The sequence below is a fragment of the Camponotus vicinus genome, unplaced genomic scaffold (genome assembly GCF_025532165.1).
Source record: "Camponotus vicinus isolate PSW18456_S1 unplaced genomic scaffold, iyCamVici1.0 SCAF_1, whole genome shotgun sequence".
In the NCBI taxonomy this organism is placed as follows: domain Eukaryota; kingdom Metazoa; phylum Arthropoda; class Insecta; order Hymenoptera; family Formicidae; genus Camponotus; species Camponotus vicinus.
In genome coordinates, this window is record NW_028141945.1 from 14,781,024 (window position 1) to 14,799,977 (window position 18,954).

An 18,954-nucleotide genomic window follows, 5' to 3' on the forward strand; every position below is an offset into this window, starting at 1 on the left:
TTGAAGACGTCTTAAACATGTCTTTCTTATGACGCCTTTAAGACTTGTCCAATTGACGTCTTTCTGATGTTTTTAAGACATTCAATTTAAGACGTATTTTTTTAAACGTCTTAAAGATGCCTTTCTTATGACGCCTTTAAGACTTGACCAATTGACGTCTTTCTGATGTTTTTAAGACATTCAATTTAAGACGTATTTTTTTAAACGTCTTAAACATGCCTTTCTTATGACGCCTTTAAGACCTGACCAATAGACGTCTTTCTAACGTCTGTAAGACATTCAATTTAAGACGTATTTTTTTAAACGTCTTAAACATGCCTTTCTTATGACGTCTTTAAGACCTGACCAATAGACGTCTTTCTGATGTTTTTAAGAACATTTACTTTAAGACGCCATTTTTAAGATGGCCGCGGTGCCAGGCCAGCCAGGCATTAGACGGGGTCGAGTTGGAAAATAAATTATTCCATTTACCAAAGTTGAGCAGTGCTTTGCACAGGTAAGAATTAATGATATTTAAAGCCGGGTCTGCAATGGCCATAGCATAAGGTTGTAAGATGTAAGCGAAATAACCAAATCCATTTCCTATGGATTTCGTGCGTTCTACGGTGGTCTCGCATACGCAGTCACGGAAGAATTCTGCGTTCTTAATTCTTATTGCGCGTCCGCCGTAGAACATACATAGAGCTCATTCTACAATGGCAGTAACAAGACTGTAGGAGTAGAGATTAAATCGTTTTTAGTGAAGTAAAGAAGAAGAAGTAATGAAATAGACAATTCTCATTTTGTACTACTATTACCTTAGAGTACTAATGAGAATTTCTATTTCGTTACTTCTTGTCTTTACTTCATTAGAAACAGTTTATTCTTTACTCCTACAGCCTTGTTATTGCCATTGTAGAATGGGCTTAGGGCGTGTTCCAAAATTCACTGCCAGCGCTGAAAATCTTTAGTTCACGTTACGTATATTATATATTTTCAGCGCTGGCAGTGAATTTTGGAACATGGCCATAGTAGGAAATGGATTTGGTTCATTTCGCTTACAACTTTATGCTACGTTATATATATATATGTATATGTATGTATGTGTAAAAAAATTAAACTCTATATTGTAAAAAAATATATTAATTATCTTTTGTATATTTTTTTTGCAGCATTATGACAACATATGAAGATTTTATTCAACAAAATTTTATTCAACAAGATTGTGACGGTGTGCGTTCCATAAATGGAATGCTTGGCCATCATCGCGTATTGATACTACTAGACTAGTTGTACTATTGAAAACTTTGTATCAACCAATTAAGGAACAAGTAGATCTTCCGCCAATTCAATATGATCCAGTTTTATGTACAAGATCTACATGCAGAGCTATTTTAAATCCATTATATCAAATAGACTATCGTGGTAAGTAATAAGGTATTATAAATGAATAGAACAAAAATCATTTTTTATTTATCACAAGAAACATTTTGAAAAATATTAAAGTAGTTTATTTCTATTAGAAATTAAAATATATTTTAATGTGTTTCTTTATTACGATGTATTTACATTCATATTCTTTATTATTCTTTATACTTCATTTAAATTCGTATTTTATTTAATGCATAATTCTCTTGTAATTTTCTGTCTATATCATATAAGATAATTTAAAAAATCAAATTATTTATTAGGAGCATATAGTATTCATAAAAATATTGTAAAGATATTTTTATATTTCAATAAATTCTAAATTTGTGTTATCATTATATATTATTTTTTTTAAGTTACATTATAATACACATATTGTGAGTTATATTAATAATTATGAGAAAAAAACTTTGCAAAAAGAATTTATGAGGAAATTCTTCGAAATAAGAAACAAAAAGGAAATATATTTAAATGATCAAAATGTATGCATTTATTTGAATAATAGTGTTATATATGTGTTATATATGTTGAATAGTTATATTATGAAACAAATATTTTTGATTTTACTTTTTTTAAGATTTGATTCTTTTCGAACATTTTTTTTATTATCATTTATTGACATTACATGATTTATTATAGTTTTTATTATATATAAATTTATGATATATATATATATATATATATATATATATATATATATATATATATACATATATGTTACTTATATATTACTTTAAATATTATTGTATCTCAGTCCAATTGTATGTATTTATATGTATTATTTAGCGTGCCCAATGTTTGCCATCAATATTTTTACTTTTTGCGGATACATATGTCTGGATGATGAAGAATTAGAGGCACTTAAAGATTCATTACAAATGTCATTGTCTCTGCTTTCACTTAATGCTCTTATTGGTCTTATCACATTTGGCAAAATGATTCAAGTTCATGAATTAGAAGCACAAAGGATCTTCAACCAAAAGTTCAAGATATGTTAGGTACGAATAGAATAAGTCCCAAGTTATATTTACTATATTAGTCATTGTTCTTCATGATTACTTTATTGCATTTTATTCACATTACATTTTGATAGGTATAGGTAGACTAATTCCTGGACAAAATCCAAATCAACCAAGAGGACCTGGTGCGTAACTATTGCCAGCTGCTAATCGCTTTTTGTAACCAGTACATAAGTGTGATATGAGACAGTTCGACAGATCTTTTAGGAGAACTGCAACGTGATCCATGGTCTGTTGGGCCAGAGAAACGTTCATTGCGATCTACAATTGTGGCATTAGCAGTCGCCACGGATCTCTTAGAAGCTAGTTATGCAAATACTGATGCTAGGTATTTATATGTTGTAATATGATGTATATATGTTATGTTTTTCATTGTAATCCTACATATAATGCTATCAATGTATTTAAGGATTATGCTATTTGTTGGCGGACCATGTTCTCAAGGACCTGGCCAAGTTGTAACTGATGATTTATGACAACCAATCAGATCACATCATAATATTCAAAAAGATAATGCTAAGCATAAAAAGGCAATTAAGCATTATGATACCCTTGCATCACGTGCTGCAACTAATGGCCATAATAGATATTTATAATAGATATTTATTTTTGTGCTCTTGACACCAAACTGGTTTATTAGAAAGGCGACAATATTGCAACTCTACTGGTGGTCATATGATGATGGGGGATTCATTTAATTCTTCATTATTCAAACAAACTTTTCAACGAATATTTGCTACAGATGCCAAGGGTGATTTGAAAATAGCATTCAATGCAATCTTAGAAGAAAAAACATCTCAGAAAATTAAAGTTCCTGGAGCAATTGGATCTTTTGTATGTCAGTGGGAGAAAGGATCAAGTGTTGGAGTACTACAAGAAGTAGGCTTACTTGTCAGTGGAAATTTTGTTCATTGACACCATCTACAACAACAGCATTATTCTTTGAAGTTGCAAATTAACATACAGCCCCAATTCCGCAAAGTGGAAGAGGCTGTATTCAATTCATTATCCAATATTAACATAGTAATGGACAAAGGCGAATTAGAGTTACTACTATTGCAAGAAAGTAAATATATTTTTTATTATACATTATATGTATATCATAAATATTTATAATATCATAAATAATAATATATCATAAATATTTATGATGTTATAGGGATATCTTTAATTATTAGTTGGGCAGATGAATCATCATCTTTGCATCATGTAAGCATAGAATTTGAGGAAGCAACAGCTGTTTTTATGTCACGTTTAACTGTATTTCGAGCAGAAAGTGATGATGGTCCAAATGTTTGAAGATGGGTTGATCATATTCTGATTAGACTTGTTAGTAGTTTCTATCATTAAAATTGTGCCCAATTACACTTAATATAAAGCTTAAACTTAATATATTTATACATATAGATTTACACATAAATATATATTTTATCTATTTTGAGGTGTAAAATCTTATTATTGCAGTATCAAAAATTCGGAGAATATGCAAAAGATGATCCAACTAGCTTTAGATTGGCAGAAAATTTTTCCTTGTGTCCACAATTTATGTATCATTTACGCAGATCACAATTCTTCAAGTATTCAATAATTCCCCAAATAAAACTAGTTTTTATAGGTAAGTTGTTATTTGTATAAAACACATGATATATTTAAAACTTATTGATACTTTTAGGTCTCATATTTCATATATCAATATATATTTTTTGACATTCTTTTTAACTGAAAGAAGAAAGGAGCATCTCAGATAAAGTTTTCATTTATCTTATGATAGCAGTCATTTGTCATAAGTTGCTAGTGTATTACAGCTAGCGAATACACTAGCAACTTATGACAAATGACTGCTATCATAAGATAAATGAAAACTTTATCTGAGATGCTCCTTTCTTCTCATCTTTCATCGAGTGCGATTGTGATTGTGGTTGTGCGTTAAGTGAAAATTATATAAAATAGTTTACAATGAATGAAATTTAATAACACTGTGATGAACAGTATAACTAACAAAATGAACTCACAGACTTTATATTTACAGATGTTGACATTACTGATGAGGAATGGTTGAACGAAAGTTTAGTAGGTGATTACGTGTCTTGCGGTAATGCTAATGTGCGTGATGATGGTAATAGGCTTAATAATGACAATGTGCCTGATGATAATAATAATGATGATGATATTGGTGACAATATGATTAGCCCCGATAATGTGCTTGACGGTGATGACATGACAACTTTCAATGCCAACGGCAATCAGTTGGAAAAATGCTATGGTATGTATTAAACTTTATTCTTTATTCTTCCTTCTTAATTATATCGTTATATTGTACTTATAATAGCAATATGTTATATGTACTTAATTTCGTATGTATGTACTTGTGTAAAATAACTAAACAGATAATTTTAATGATACTTATAAAGAGAAATAAATATTTTTCTTTTTTATCTTATACAGATGCGTGTCGTATCGAACAAAAAATTATTAAAAATCTCATACAAAAGAATACGAGACAGTTGGAGATAATAATAAATTTAATAAATAACGCAGGACCAGCTAATACAATATATAATAATGACGAAGTCCAATTATTGCCGGAATTTCCGCTATCAACAGTTGACAAATTTTTCAAATTTGACACGGATCTCCAAAAGGACAGAGAGATTCGGAAACAATTAGTGAGTACTTTTCTGTTTTTGCGTCCATTTCTTTTTTCTTCTTCTCTCTATTTTTAAATGTGAAATAAATGTATATTTCTATAATTCAATCAACAACAAAAATTCTTTTGTAGAGATAAAAGTAGAAGACAAAATCTAGATATTGAATATACTGGGTGTCACACTAATTAATTCCTCTCATTATTTTGTACATAAAAGTATTAAGGTGAGGTAATCGAAAAATGAATATTTTACGATTACCTCACCTTAATACTTTTATGTACAAAATAAGATATTTTACGGTTTATATAAAATTAAGAAACGATTTTAAGCCTCATAACTCTACAAGTACTTAATGAAAACTAACTTAATTATAGTGTTTTGGAAAGCTCTCGAGATAAGCTACAAGAATAATAACGCAATGAAAAATAAATGGTTCCATTTAAGAAATTGAAGGACAACCTTCACATGATCTTGACAACACTATTCAAGGTCGTACTAATATTACTGTGCATTATTTGAAACCCTATAACTTTTATAGGAAACATTTTTGTCTGCCGTTCTCGGTTTTCGAGATATTCGGCTGATACGGGTGGTCTGACACACCCCGTATATATATATATATATATATATATATATATATATATATATATATATTTATTTATTTATTTATTTTTTTATTTATTTATTCATATAATAAAAACAATTGTGAAAAATAAAATAATGAAAATAATAGGCTCAACATAATAATAAATTACTAAGGGGTAAAAAGGCAAATAAAAATCAAAAGACACGCGGTTATTAGTGCGCAAATTTAGATATATAGTATAAAATATTTACTTAAATTTACTTAAAGCGTAATATATAACATTCTTTTAAATTTTATTACAATTTTTGCTGCCTTTTGTCGCTTAGTAATTTTGAAAGAAGCTCTTAAAATATATTAAATTCATGTTTCCTTTTTCTTCAAGCGGCTTAAATTGAAAATATTATTAAACATTTTTGTAACATTCTGTTATAGAAAAGGAAAATTGCAAAAATTGGAGGAAACACTTTCGTTCACAAGACAAGGAATATTATAAAATACACATTATCGGATGAATTGTGCCGCAAATTATCATGGACAGGCCAAAAAGGATCAACGGCAATTAAGGACACAAGTTTTGTCACAGTTATTATGGGTAATTATTATTTCTTTAAGATATATTTTTATTTCTCCTTTTTATGTAATATTGTTTAAAAATAGTTGCACCTTTAATGTATTCGAACATCAGTATTATTCGAGATAGTATCTAACATATGCTTAGATGTAACGTGCACTTTTAACTTTAAATTTTTCTTCAGAATTATTAATAAGATCTTACTTCAAATTTCGTTCAAATATTCTTCTACACTTTATACTCTTTCCAATTTTTTACGGATCAAAATTTTTATATTCTTTCCAAAAGTTGCAAACGTTTATAGCTATACTTTACTTCATGACTACCCTATTCTAACTATTGGAATTAAAGCACAAAATATTTTAATAATTATGTAACAAATCGTTTTTCAGCATACGTTTCGGACGACGAAAAAAGTAATATGCACGATATTAAAAATACCATCCAAGAATGGTTACGACATGCGGGAGATCGCCTCAACTATTTAAGAAACAAGAAGAAAAAGGTTGGTAAATTATTGAAAATTCCATACGATATTATTTAAAAAACAATAGGGCTGTATAATGTTGCTGCATAACATTTTTAGTGTTGAAAATGAGAAAACATTGAAATTAATATATGTTTTTTAATATATGTAAATGTATATCTTAAATCATATTTCACTTATATATTTAATTTTGTGTGTGTGTGTGTGTGTAAAAAATTAAATTCTATATTGTAAAAAAAAATATTAATTATCTTTTGTATATTTTTTTACAGCACTATGACATATGAAGATTTTATTCAACAAAATGAAGATTGTGACGATGTGCGCAATGGAATGCTTGGTCATCATCGCGTATTGATGCTACTAGACTAGTTGTACCATTGAAAACTTTGTATCAACCAATTAAGGAACGAGTAGATCTTCCGCCAATTCAATATGATCCAGTTTTATGTACAAGATTTACATGCAGAGCTATTTTAAATCCATTATATCAAGTAGACTATCGTGCAAAATTATGGATCTGCAATTTTTGCTCTCAGAGAAATCCTGTAAGAAAAAATTCTATCCATTTTCTTTTAAACTAAATCATTTTAGCTAGACTAGAGTTTAACTTAATTAGATTTAAGCTAGCAATTGTTCAATTTTGGAAGTAAATTCAGCAGAATAGTAAGCTATAGGTCCTTGATAAAAATGACTAAAATAATATGATTTAGATTGTACAGATCATAAGATTTCAATCTTGTATTATAGTATGTATGTATATACACAGCATATATATGCTATACACATAAATGAATAGAGTAAAAATCATTTTTTATTTATCACAAACATTTTGAAAAATATTAAAGTAGTTTATTTCTATTAGAAATTAAAGTATATTTTTATGTATTTCTTTATTATGATATATTTACATTCATATTCTATTCTTTATTACTTCATTTAAATTCGTATTTTATTTAATACATAATTCTCTTGTAATATTCTCCTCTCTATATCATATAAGATATAATTTAAAAAGTAATCGTAAATTATTTATTAGGAGCATATAGTGTTCATAAAAATATGTATAAATATTCAAAATATAATAAAGAAATGAACTTAAGATGAGTTTTGTTATTTATTATAGAATAAATCAATAAATCAATGCAGCTATTTTACCGACCGAATTACGCACGTCTAAAAGTCGTCTTAATTGAAATGTCTGAGACGTCTTTATAACATCCTGAGTGAGACATTTAATTATATCTTGATTGGGACGTCTTGAGTGAGACGTCTTAAAACAATGCCCGATAGATATCTTAAATCGGGACATAAGACGTCTTAAAGACGTCATAAAGATGTAATTCTGATAACTTCTTAAGACGTCTTTAGAAATTTCATGACGTCTTTAAGACATCTTTAAGACGACATAATGTTGTGTGGGTAATTCTCTTGTAATATTCTCCTCTCTATATCATATAAGATATAATTTAAAAAGTAATCGTAAATTATTTATTAGGAGCATATAGTGTTCATAAAAATATGTATAAATATTCAAAATATAATAAAGAAATGAACTTAAGATGAGTTTTGTTATTTATTATAGAATAAATCAATAAATCAATGCAGCTATTTTACCGACCGAATTACGCACGTCTAAAAGTCGTCTTAATTGAAATGTCTGAGACGTCTTTATAACATCCTGAGTGAGACATTTAATTATATCTTGATTGGGACGTCTTGAGTGAGACGTCTTAAAACAATGCCCGATAGATATCTTAAATCGGGACATAAGACGTCTTAAAGACGTCATAAAGATGTAATTCTGATAACTTCTTAAGACGTCTTTAGAAATTTCATGACGTCTTTAAGACATCTTTAAGACGACATAATGTTGTGTGGGATATTTTCTTAAATGCTGTCTTGATTCTTTTCGAGAGAAGTTGGAGCTATTATAACTCGTAAAATTTATATTTAAAAATTGTTGGCAATTTTGTTTCTTTTAACAGACAATGTAAATTATATCAATAACTAATGATAATCAATAATAACTAATTATTATATATTGTAAAAACATACTCTATGTGTATTTGAAGAATCCGGAGTTGGTAATTGTAAACATATTATATTATACTTTGAAAACCAACCAAAAGCTATATGTTCTTTTACGAACCATAAGTTCGCCAAAATTTGTATTAAGTCATAAAGCAATATAAACGTTTTCAATTCATACGGTGGTCGATCTTTCATGTAGCGTGGACCACCATAAAGGACAAGATACAAATATCCAAAAATTATGAACATTAATGGAAATGGTGAGGATATCAATGGCCATTCGCGAGTTAGTGGTTCTGTACAAAAATGTAATATAATTTTTATAACAGAATATACCTTGTGCATTAATCTTCCTTAAAAAGAATTAGAGGCTTTAGAGAAAACTCTTTCAGCATACATTGTGCATTAATTTTTTTTTAATAAAAAAGGTTGAGAGAGATCTTTCATTAATTTATATATGGATATTATATACAGTAATTATTATTTTAATAATGAAGAGGCCATGATGGAATGGGCTAGGTGACAGGTGTGGAAGAGTGTCGGAAAAAAAGGGAAAAGGAGGTGGTTGGGAGAAGAGATGAGAGTTAGAAATAGAGGAGGAGGTGGAGGTATACCAGAGGGCTGTGAGGACATGGAGGCAGAAATGGAGAGAGAACGGATAGAGAGTTTTTTGGAAGAGAAAAGTTGGAGTAAAAGTGCTGAGTTGGGAAGAATGACGGATGGAGGGAGAGGCGGGAAGAGGAGGAGTAGTGGAACGACGGAGATGGAGAGTGGAGATAGCGCTAGAGGCCGAAGGAAGGAACGAGTGGAACGGCGGAGATGGAGAGTGGAGATGGCGCTAGAAGCTAGAGGAAGGAAGCGAGTGGCAGATAGATCGATGCGTGGATCGATTAAAGAGAGACGAAGAGTACGGGGTTTACAGTGAGGAAGTTAGAACGATGGATAAAAAGATGGAAAGTGGAGGGATTGTGGAGGAGATCAGAGAACTGAGGAAGATTATGGTGGAGTTGGTGTTGGTGTTAAGGAGGTTGGCAAGGGGGATGGAGAGGAGAGAGGAGATCGATCAAGAGAGCGTGGGAGTTGAGATTAGGACGGAGAGGGAAGGTGCAGAAGAGGAGAGTAGGGTGGAAGGTGAGAGGAGAGAAAAGGAAGAGAGAAGAGAAGGAAAGGAAGGTAGGAAGGTGGAGGAGTCAACGATAGGGAAGTGGAAAGTAGCAGAGGTGAGGAAGGAGATGAGAGAGAGGACGGTGGAAGAAACGAGAGCTGGTGATGGAGAGAGGAGGGACAAGCGGAGTGAGGGGGAGGATGACAGAAGAGGAGGAGTAGAAGAGGAAAAAAAGGAGAAGGCACAGGATGGGGAGGGGAAGGAAAGGAAGCGAGGGGAGAGGAAGTGGATAGAGACGGCAGGCGGGAAGATGGAGGGCCGGGGGGAAGAGAGGGAAAGGGAGAGTGGAGGAGAAGGAAGATGGAGAAAGGAAGGAAGAATGGTGGAAGATGGTGGAAGAGGAACAGGAAGAAAGAAGGAAGAAGAGGAAGGCTGAGGAGGGAGGAGAAGAGGAGAAAGGAGAAGATTTAGGAGAGAAGGGCAAGAGGACGACAGGAGAGGACGCATGGAGGAAGTTTGAAGAGAGGAGGGAGAGAGTGAGGAGGGAAAGAGAGAGAAGGGAGATAGAGAGGAAGGAAAGGGAGAGAGGGAGGTGGAGAAGAGAAGAGAGAGAAGGAGGAGTGTAGTGTGGAGAGGTGTAGAGGGGGCAGTGCGGAGGAAAGGAAGAGGTTGATGGAGGGGATTGTGAGGGAGGAATTAGGGAGAAGGGTGGAGATTGGGGTACGGGAGAGGAAGGGGAGCGCGGGAACGGTGCTCATTGTGAAGATAGGGAAGGTGAAAGATAGGATAGAGTTATTGGAGAGGGGCTAGGAAATAAGGAGGAATTGGGGGGTGGGGGTGGATAAGGACTTAACGATGGAAGAAAGAAAAATGAGGAGGAAATTGGTGGAAAGGGCCAAGACGGAGAGAGCGAAGGGGAAGAGGTAGTGATGACGACAAACAGGAGGATATGGATAGATGGAAAGGCATGGGGATGGGACTTGGAAAGAAATAGGTGGTATGAGGAAACAGAGGAGACGGAGGAGGAAAGTGATGAATAGTTGAAAAGGGAGAGAGGAGAAAGTGGGTGAAGAAGGTAGAGAATGGAGAGTGGGAGAAGGAAGGGTAGGAGGTGGAAGAGGGGGGATGAGTAGGGACAAGGGGGAGAGAATAAGGATAGAGGAGGAAAGGTAGGAAAAGATAGGAGAGGGAGTTAAGGGAAATGGAAGAAGTGGAGGGAGTGGAGAGGAGGAGTAGATAACCGCTGTGCATTTGTTTAATTTTCGTTTGTTTGCAGTTACTCTCGATACAGGATGCGAAATGGAAAGGAAAGGTTTAGAGCAGAAGGAAACGGAGACAGGAAAGGAAGAGAGACAGGATAGAGAAAGCAAAGCGCAGGAGAAAGGGAGAGGAAGAAGAGGAAGATGGAAAGCGGTGTTGTCATGAAAGGAAGCCTAGATTGGGAGGAGAAGGGTCCGGAGAGTGGAAAGGGGGGTGAGGGATGGAGAGAAAGGAAGGGGAGGGTACGTAGGGAGGGTGTGAGAAATCAGAATGTAGTGATCGCACAAGGGCCAGGTCGGGGGGGATGTAAGTTTTTTGGATTTGTGAAAGGTTCGGGTACGCTCCTTGTAAAAGCGCCTTGTAACCCTAAGGGGAATCAATAAACTATCTATCTATCTATCTATTATTTTAATAATATTGCACTATCTTGCATCAACATTTAAATACATATAAGAAAGGAACATGTTAAAAATCTCCGTCTTTCTACCTAACGGAGAAACGGAAAAAGTCTATTGGATATATTTTCGTGACGTCCACAGATGATGAAAATATAGGTTAGAACATGGAAAACTCTAAGGAAAATTTTTGAGATTCTATCAAACGTTATACGAGAGTGAATAAAATACAGCAATTAATACTCCCAGTTATGTGTCACTCTCGACATTAAAAACGTTTGGAAGCATCATATATAGGATTTTTTGGGTCGCTACAAAGTAAAATCTGGACTTCTATACTCGGAATCTTTAAATCTCAAGCCCTCAAGCTATACCCTCTAAGCTCTTATACCCAAAGTCATTAATCTTAACGCTTAAATACATACCCGGGAAAAAAAAGTCCATATAAAATTGGCCATATATGGATTTTGTCAATATCTAATTATGTTTTTGCCAAATATAGTCATATATGATATCATATATGAATAAATATTATCAGATCTGAAAATTAAGTACCACTAAGAGTACACCGAAAAGAATATGCCACTTATCTTTAGAATATATACCACTAAAATAGGCGCCAAGAGGATCCTCTTAAGTTAAGAGGAAAATCTTCTAGAGATATTCTTAATATACAGAGAAAAATATTTCTTTGGATTTAATAAATTTTGTTGAAGTCAAATAAATTTAATTATTGGTCTAAAAGTTTTTTTCCGCCTAATTTCAAATAATCTGTTTAATATTCTGAATCCCAACAAGGAATCCAGATTATTAAATAAATTATTTTAAATTCAGTTTGAAATTAAACTGATAAACAGTGATGTCAGAGAGAGGATGCGGCTCACGTGCACACAGAGAACCTGTGTGTGAGCAGCGTCCTCTCTTTCACACCACTGCTAAGGGAAAAAAATATACTTTAGATCTTACGTTAATACAAGTCCTTTATATACATTTCATGATAAATATTGAATACGAGAAAAATTAAGAGTGGTGTCGCCGCGTAGCGGCAAATGAAGAAACATGTCGCGCACACGAAAATCGAGTTGCGGCGTAGAAGTCGCAAATTAAGAATATATTCTTATTCATTAAGAATATATTCTTATTTATTAAGAATATTTATTAAGAGGACTTATAAAGAGGACTTTTAATTAATTAAATATATAATGCAGGATATAATTTTTAGGAAAAATTATATTTATCTATATAAAAAAAGGTAAAATCATATATAATCTTAAATGATTATATATAATATCATATATGATTTATATCAAAGCATACATGAAACTAACCTTTGCTTTGGTTTTATACATGCTTAGACATGATATCAATATCTGACTATGTCTGATTGTACAAAATGACGTGAGTTATCTAATATCATTTTTTATGATCAGAAATGGTCAGAGATGGACATCATATCTAAGCAAATACAAAAACGTATGCTCTGATAAAATCATATGTGATATTATACATAATTATATAAGACTGTATATAATTTTACTTTTCGCGATACGCGGTACATCACGCTTTACGTGTAACGCATTACGCCCGTATCATTACCAACGTGTGCAATACATTTTATCGAGGGATTTTCAACCACGGATCAATTTTTTACATTTACGATACATTCAGCATACAGTAACGGCATTTTGAACAAATTTTCACAAATATTTAAATTGAGAGTGGAATAGGCCTATGGCGGAAACCACTATAAAAAAAGCGCATCATGCTATCTACCGCAAGGTGGTGTGGAAATGATAGCGCATCATTTTCTCTCCACTAAAAGAACGGGTCATTTTTCGGCGCGGTATTGCGATATATCGCACGCCACCATCATGTCTCGGAGAGCGATCCGCCCATCGCTTCGCCGCGCGCCTAGTATAAGATTACAGTGGGACGACTCTCGTCGCCGCGCGCTTCTACTCACGCAGGTTGGTCGATATTCTCTATTTAATTTTTCGTTAATTATTACGAATATCACAAAACAGTACAAGTCCTTCCTTCTTAATTTGAGCCAATCTACCTCCTTACTTCGTATGGGCTAAAATTTCACTGACACCCTGTATAATGAACAGATCATTTTCGTTTATTCGCCGGACATTTATTTGTCCGACTTGTAAAATCGATTTAATATCTGAAGTTCCTCTATTGAGATTGTATCAAAAATTAACTCGAAACGATATTTTCAATTTTATCTGTCGCCCTTTGCAAGCTTTATATAATTCTCATGACTAGAACTTAAATACGAAAAAAATAGCGCACCGTAGCGGTAAACAAACGAACTAGCGATTACTGATTTTACAATAAAATTTTACTTCCACTGACTATAATTAATGAGATATAAGATTAAGTAAATTAAAAATCGAATAAATAGTTTAAGGTTCAGTGTATAACAAATAATAAAAAAATAATTAAAATTCCGGGTCAATGAACCGAGATCGCGTATCTTGTGGCGACAAACAAAAGAAACAGCACCTATATATTATTTTGGCAAAGATGGAAAAAACTGTGAAAATAACATATGAATCAAGTGCAAGATTTATTGACAATAGACAAACGTTTCTACCCCATTCGGGTTCTCTTCAGTGAAAAAGATAATTAGTTAATTGACAAACGCAAACAAAAGAGTGGTACAAAACATTGCTAGCATGTAAAAGTCGCAAAAAATAAAATAAAAGTGTCATTGCGCATCAAAGATTAATTTATGTCTGTGAACGTGTGCAGACATGACGCTCGAATTATTTATAATAACTTACATAAACAATTATGGAGTTGCCGGTATATAAAGGTATCGGAACGCATAAAAGACGGTAATTTTCAGGACCATAAAGACATTAATGACTCGCTACTTCTGATTACTAAATTCTTGGATTTTGCCATGCTTTTATATGGAGGAACGATCCTTTTCAGAGACTTTTCAACGCCTAAGATGAGTGTCATGTTTGCACATGTACACTAATCTGTTATTGTCTCTCATGCGTAAACAAATTCGTCGCCGTCTTTTATGCGTTCCGATACCTTTATATACCGGCAACTCCATAATTGTTTATGTAAGTTATTATAAATAATTCGAGCGTCATGTCTGCACACGTTCACAGACATAAATTAATCTTTGATGCGCAATGACACTTTTATTTTATTTTTTGCGACTTTTACATGCTAGCAATGTTTTGTACCACTCTTTTGTTTGCGTTTGTCAATTAACTAATTATCTTTTTCACTGAAGAGAACCCGAATGGGGTAGAAACGTTTGTCTATTGTCAATAAATCTTGCACTTGATTCATATGTTATTTTCACAGTTTTTTCCATCTTTGCCAAAATAATATATAGGTGCTGTTTCTTTTGTTTGTCGCCACAAGATACGCGATCTCGGTTCATTGACCCGGAATTTTAATTATTTTTTTATTAAGATTAAGTAACAAAAAATAAGCGTTTCTACTAGAGATCAATGAAATACTGATTCTTAGTGATCTTGTTCATATATTTGTAAATAGAAATTAATATAGTTTTCGTAATAAATATATATATATATATATATATATATATATACAAGGCGATCCTGAAAAACGTTATGTCTGTAAAATGACGTATTCCTGACACCATTCTAAGACAATTTTTCCTTTACCAAAATTTGATTTGAAGCGTAGTTTTTGAATTATTAAAGGAAATAGTTAACGTATGACGGGTCGAATACAAGAGGCAGGCAAGGGTGGCGCGATTCACCGTCAGACGCGGGTGCTTACGCGGGGCGCCTGCTGCGATCAGCTGGTCGCTATACACATACAGACACACATGCGAACACATACATTCTCTCTCTGTCTGTCTGTCTGTCTGTCTCTTTCTCTCTCTCATTCGCTCACTCACCTGTAATTTTTTTTTTTTTTTTTTTACGAGAGAGGAGAAAATGCATTTTATGCATACCCACCGGTCGATCCAGTGAGTTATGTGGGACTCGAGTACCAAGTCGAATTACCAACTCGGTACTCCCTACCCACTAAAAACCCCTCTCTTTTCACGAATTTCCTTTGATACACTGTCCCTCTGCCTTCCCGAGATATGTTTTCACATAACGTCAAACAATAGTTATCATTACCTTGTTCGATGACTTTTGATGTATTGCTCCCACACAACATTATGTCGTCTTAAAGAAGTCTTAAAGACGTCATGAAATTTCTAAAGACGTCTTAAGAAGTTATCAGAATTACATCTTTATGACGTCTTTAAGACGTCTTATGTCCCGATTTAAGATATCTATCGGGCATTGTTTTAAGACGTCTCACTCAAGACGTCCCAATCAAGATATAATTAAATGTCTCACTCAGGATGTTATAAAGACGTCTCAGACATTTCAATTAAGACGACTTTTAGACGTGCGTAATTCGGTCGGTAAAATAGCTGCATTGATTTATTGATTTATTCTATAATAAATAATAAAACTCATCTTAAGTTCATTTCTTTATTATATTTTGAATATTTATACATATTTTTATGAACACTATATGCTCCTAATAAATAATTTACGATTACTTTTTAAATTATATCTTATATGATATAGAGAGGAGAATATTACAAGAGAATTATGTATTAAATAAAATACGAATTTAAATGAAGTAATAAAGAATAGAATATGAATGTAAATATATCATAATAAAGAAATACATAAAAATATACTTTAATTTCTAATAGAAATAAACTACTTTAATATTTTTCAAAATGTTTGTGATAAATAAAAAATGATTTTTACTCTATTCATTTATGTGTATAGCATATATATGCTGTGTATATACATACATACTATAATACAAGATTGAAATCTTATGATCTGTACAATCTAAATCATATTATTTTAGTCATTTTTATCAAGGACCTATAGCTTACTATTCTGCTGAATTTACTTCCAAAATTGAATAATTGCTAGCTTAAATCTAATTAAGTTAAACTCTAGTCTAGCTAAAATGATTTAGCTTAAAAGAAAATGGATAGAATTTTTTCTTACAGGATTTCTCTGAGAGCAAAAATTGCAGATCCATAATTTTGCACGATAGTCTACTTGATATAATGGATTTAAAATAGCTCTGCATGTTAAGCCGACGGCACACGGTACGATTTTTCGTACTGGATTTGATAAGATTTAGTAAAATACTAAAAATGCACCAATCAGAATGCAGCATTTCTAATATTTTACTAAATCTTATCAAATCCAGTACGAAAAATTGTACCGTGTGCCGTAGGCTTAAATCTTGTACATAAAACTGGATCATATTGAATTGGCGGAAGATCTACTCGTTCCTTAATTGGTTGATACAAAGTTTTCAATGGTACAACTAGTCTAGTAGCATCAATACGCGATGATGACCAAGCATTCCATTGCGCACATCGTCACAATCTTCATTTTGTTGAATAAAATCTTCATATGTCATAGTGCTGTAAAAAAATATACAAAAGATAATTGAAATAGATAAGTGAAATATGATTTAAGATATACATTTACATATATTAAAAAACATATATTAATTTCAATGTTTTCTCATTTTCAACACTAAAAATGTTATGCAGCAACATTATACAGCCCTATTGTTTTTTAAATAATATCGTATGGAATTTTCAATAATTTACCAACCTTTTTCTCGTTGTTCCTTAAATAGTTGAGGCGATCTCCCGCATGTCGTAACCATTCTTGGATGGTCTTTTTAATATCGTGCATATTACTTTTTTCGTCGTCCGAAACGTATGCTGAAAAACGATTTGTTACATAATTATTAAAATATTTTGTGCTTTAATTCCAATAGTTAGAATAGGGTAGTCATGAAGTAAAGTATAGCTATAAACGTTTGCAACTTTTGGAAAGAATATAAAAATTTTGATCCGTAAAAAATTGGAAAGAGTATAAAGTGTAGAAGAATATTTGAACGAAATTTGAAGTAAGATCTTATTAATAATTCTGAAGAAAAATTTAAAGTTAAAAGTGCACGTTACATCTAAGCATATGTTAGATACTATCTCGAATACTGATGTTCGAATACATTAAAGGTGCAACTATTTTTAAACAATATTACATAAAAAGGAGAAATAAAAATATATCTTAAAGAAATAATAATTACCCATAATAACTGTGACAAAACTTGTGTCCTTAATTGCCGTTGATCCTTTTTGGCCTGTCCATGATAATTTGCGGCACAATTCATCCGATAATGTGTATTTTATAATATTCCTTGTCTTGTGAACGAAAGTGTTTCCTCCAATTTTTGCAATTTTCCTTTTCTATAACAGAATGTTACAAAAATGTTTAATAATATTTTCAATTTAAGCCGCTTGAAGAAAAAGGAAACATGAATTTAATATATTTTAAGAGCTTCTTTCAAAATTACTAAGCGACAAAAGGCAGCAAAAATTGTAATAAAATTTAAAAGAATGTTATATATTACGCTTTAAGTAAATTTAAGTAAATATTTTATACTATATATCTAAATTTGCGCACTAATAACCGCGTGTCTTTTGATTTTTATTTGCCTTTTTACCCCTTAGTAATTTATTATTATGTTGAGCCTATTATTTTCATTATTTTATTTTTCACAATTGTTTTTATTATATAAATAAATAAATAAATAAATAAATAAATAAATAAATAAATAAATAAATAAATAAATATATATATATATATACATATATATATATATATATATATATATATATATATACGGGGTGTGTCAGACCACCCGTATCAGCCGAATATCTCGAAAACCGAGAACGGCAGACAAAAATGTTTCCTATAAAAGTTATAGGGTTTCAAATAATGCACAGTAATATTAGCACGACCTTGAATAGCGTTGTCAAAATCATGTGAAGGTCACCTTCAATTTCTTAAATGGAACCATTTATTTTTCATTGCGTTATTATTCTTGTAGCTTATCTCGAGAGCTTTCCAAAACACTATAATTAAGTTAGTTTTCATTAAGTACTTGCAGAGTTATGAGGCTTGAAATTGTTTCTTAATTTTATATAAACCGTAAAATATCTTATTTTGTACATAAAAGTATTAAGGTGAGGTAATTGTAAAATATTCATTTTTCGATTACTTCACCTTAATACTTTTATGTACAAAATAATGAGAGGAATCAATTGGTGTAAAGAAAACATAGTTATTTTTAAGAAAAAATTGTAATTGTTAATTGCAAATTACATTTTTTTTTTCGAAACAACTATGTGTTTTTTTTACACCAATTATCTTATCTTAATACTTTTATGTACAAAATAATGAGAGGAATTAATTAGTGTGACACCCAGTATATTCAATATCTAGATTTTGTCTTCTACTTTTATCTCTACAAAAGAATTTTTGTTGTTGATTGAATTATGGAAATATACATTTATTTCACATTTAAAAATGGAGAGAAGAAGAAAAAAG

General features: G+C 31.8%; 2 protein-coding genes and 1 long non-coding RNA gene across 7 annotated transcripts; 2 read left to right on the forward strand and 1 right to left on the reverse strand.

Moving 5' to 3' along the window:
- The first annotated feature begins 169 nt into the window (after positions 1 to 169).
- Positions 170 to 2,332, forward strand: LOC145976745 (uncharacterized). The gene is made up of 3 exons (XR_014440302.1): positions 170 to 496; positions 1,152 to 1,404; positions 2,194 to 2,332. It is a non-coding gene; the product is annotated as an uncharacterized LOC145976745 (long non-coding RNA).
- A 225-nt stretch (positions 2,333 to 2,557) lies between these two features.
- Positions 2,558 to 7,820, forward strand: LOC145976714 (uncharacterized). Of its 5 annotated transcripts, none has more exons than XM_083108045.1 (9): positions 2,558 to 2,754; positions 2,836 to 3,492; positions 3,586 to 3,755; positions 3,891 to 4,041; positions 4,456 to 4,689; positions 4,872 to 5,092; positions 6,093 to 6,252; positions 6,624 to 6,736; positions 6,991 to 7,820. In XM_083108045.1, exons 4-9 carry the CDS (start codon positions 3,972 to 3,974, stop codon positions 7,003 to 7,005), a joined length of 813 nt encoding a protein of 270 aa, XP_082964171.1. In that variant the 5' UTR covers positions 2,558 to 2,754; positions 2,836 to 3,492; positions 3,586 to 3,755; positions 3,891 to 3,971; the 3' UTR covers positions 7,006 to 7,820. The 5 variants fall into 5 exon arrangements, with proteins under 5 accessions (XP_082964171.1, XP_082964162.1, XP_082964180.1 ...); XM_083108036.1 differs by having other exon boundaries at positions 3,586 to 3,635; XM_083108054.1 differs by having other exon boundaries at positions 3,605 to 3,755.
- Positions 7,821 to 15,991: 8,171 nt separating this feature from the next.
- On the reverse strand, positions 15,992 to 18,479 carry LOC145976779 (uncharacterized). The gene is made up of 4 exons (XM_083108172.1): positions 18,366 to 18,479; positions 17,651 to 17,810; positions 17,170 to 17,282; positions 15,992 to 16,973 (listed from the first exon to the last, which is right to left on the reverse strand). The coding sequence occupies exons 1-4, from the start codon at positions 18,387 to 18,389 to the stop codon at positions 16,959 to 16,961; spliced, it is 312 nt and encodes a 103-aa protein (XP_082964298.1). The 5' UTR covers positions 18,390 to 18,479; the 3' UTR covers positions 15,992 to 16,958.
- Between the last annotated feature and the right edge of the window lie 475 nt (positions 18,480 to 18,954).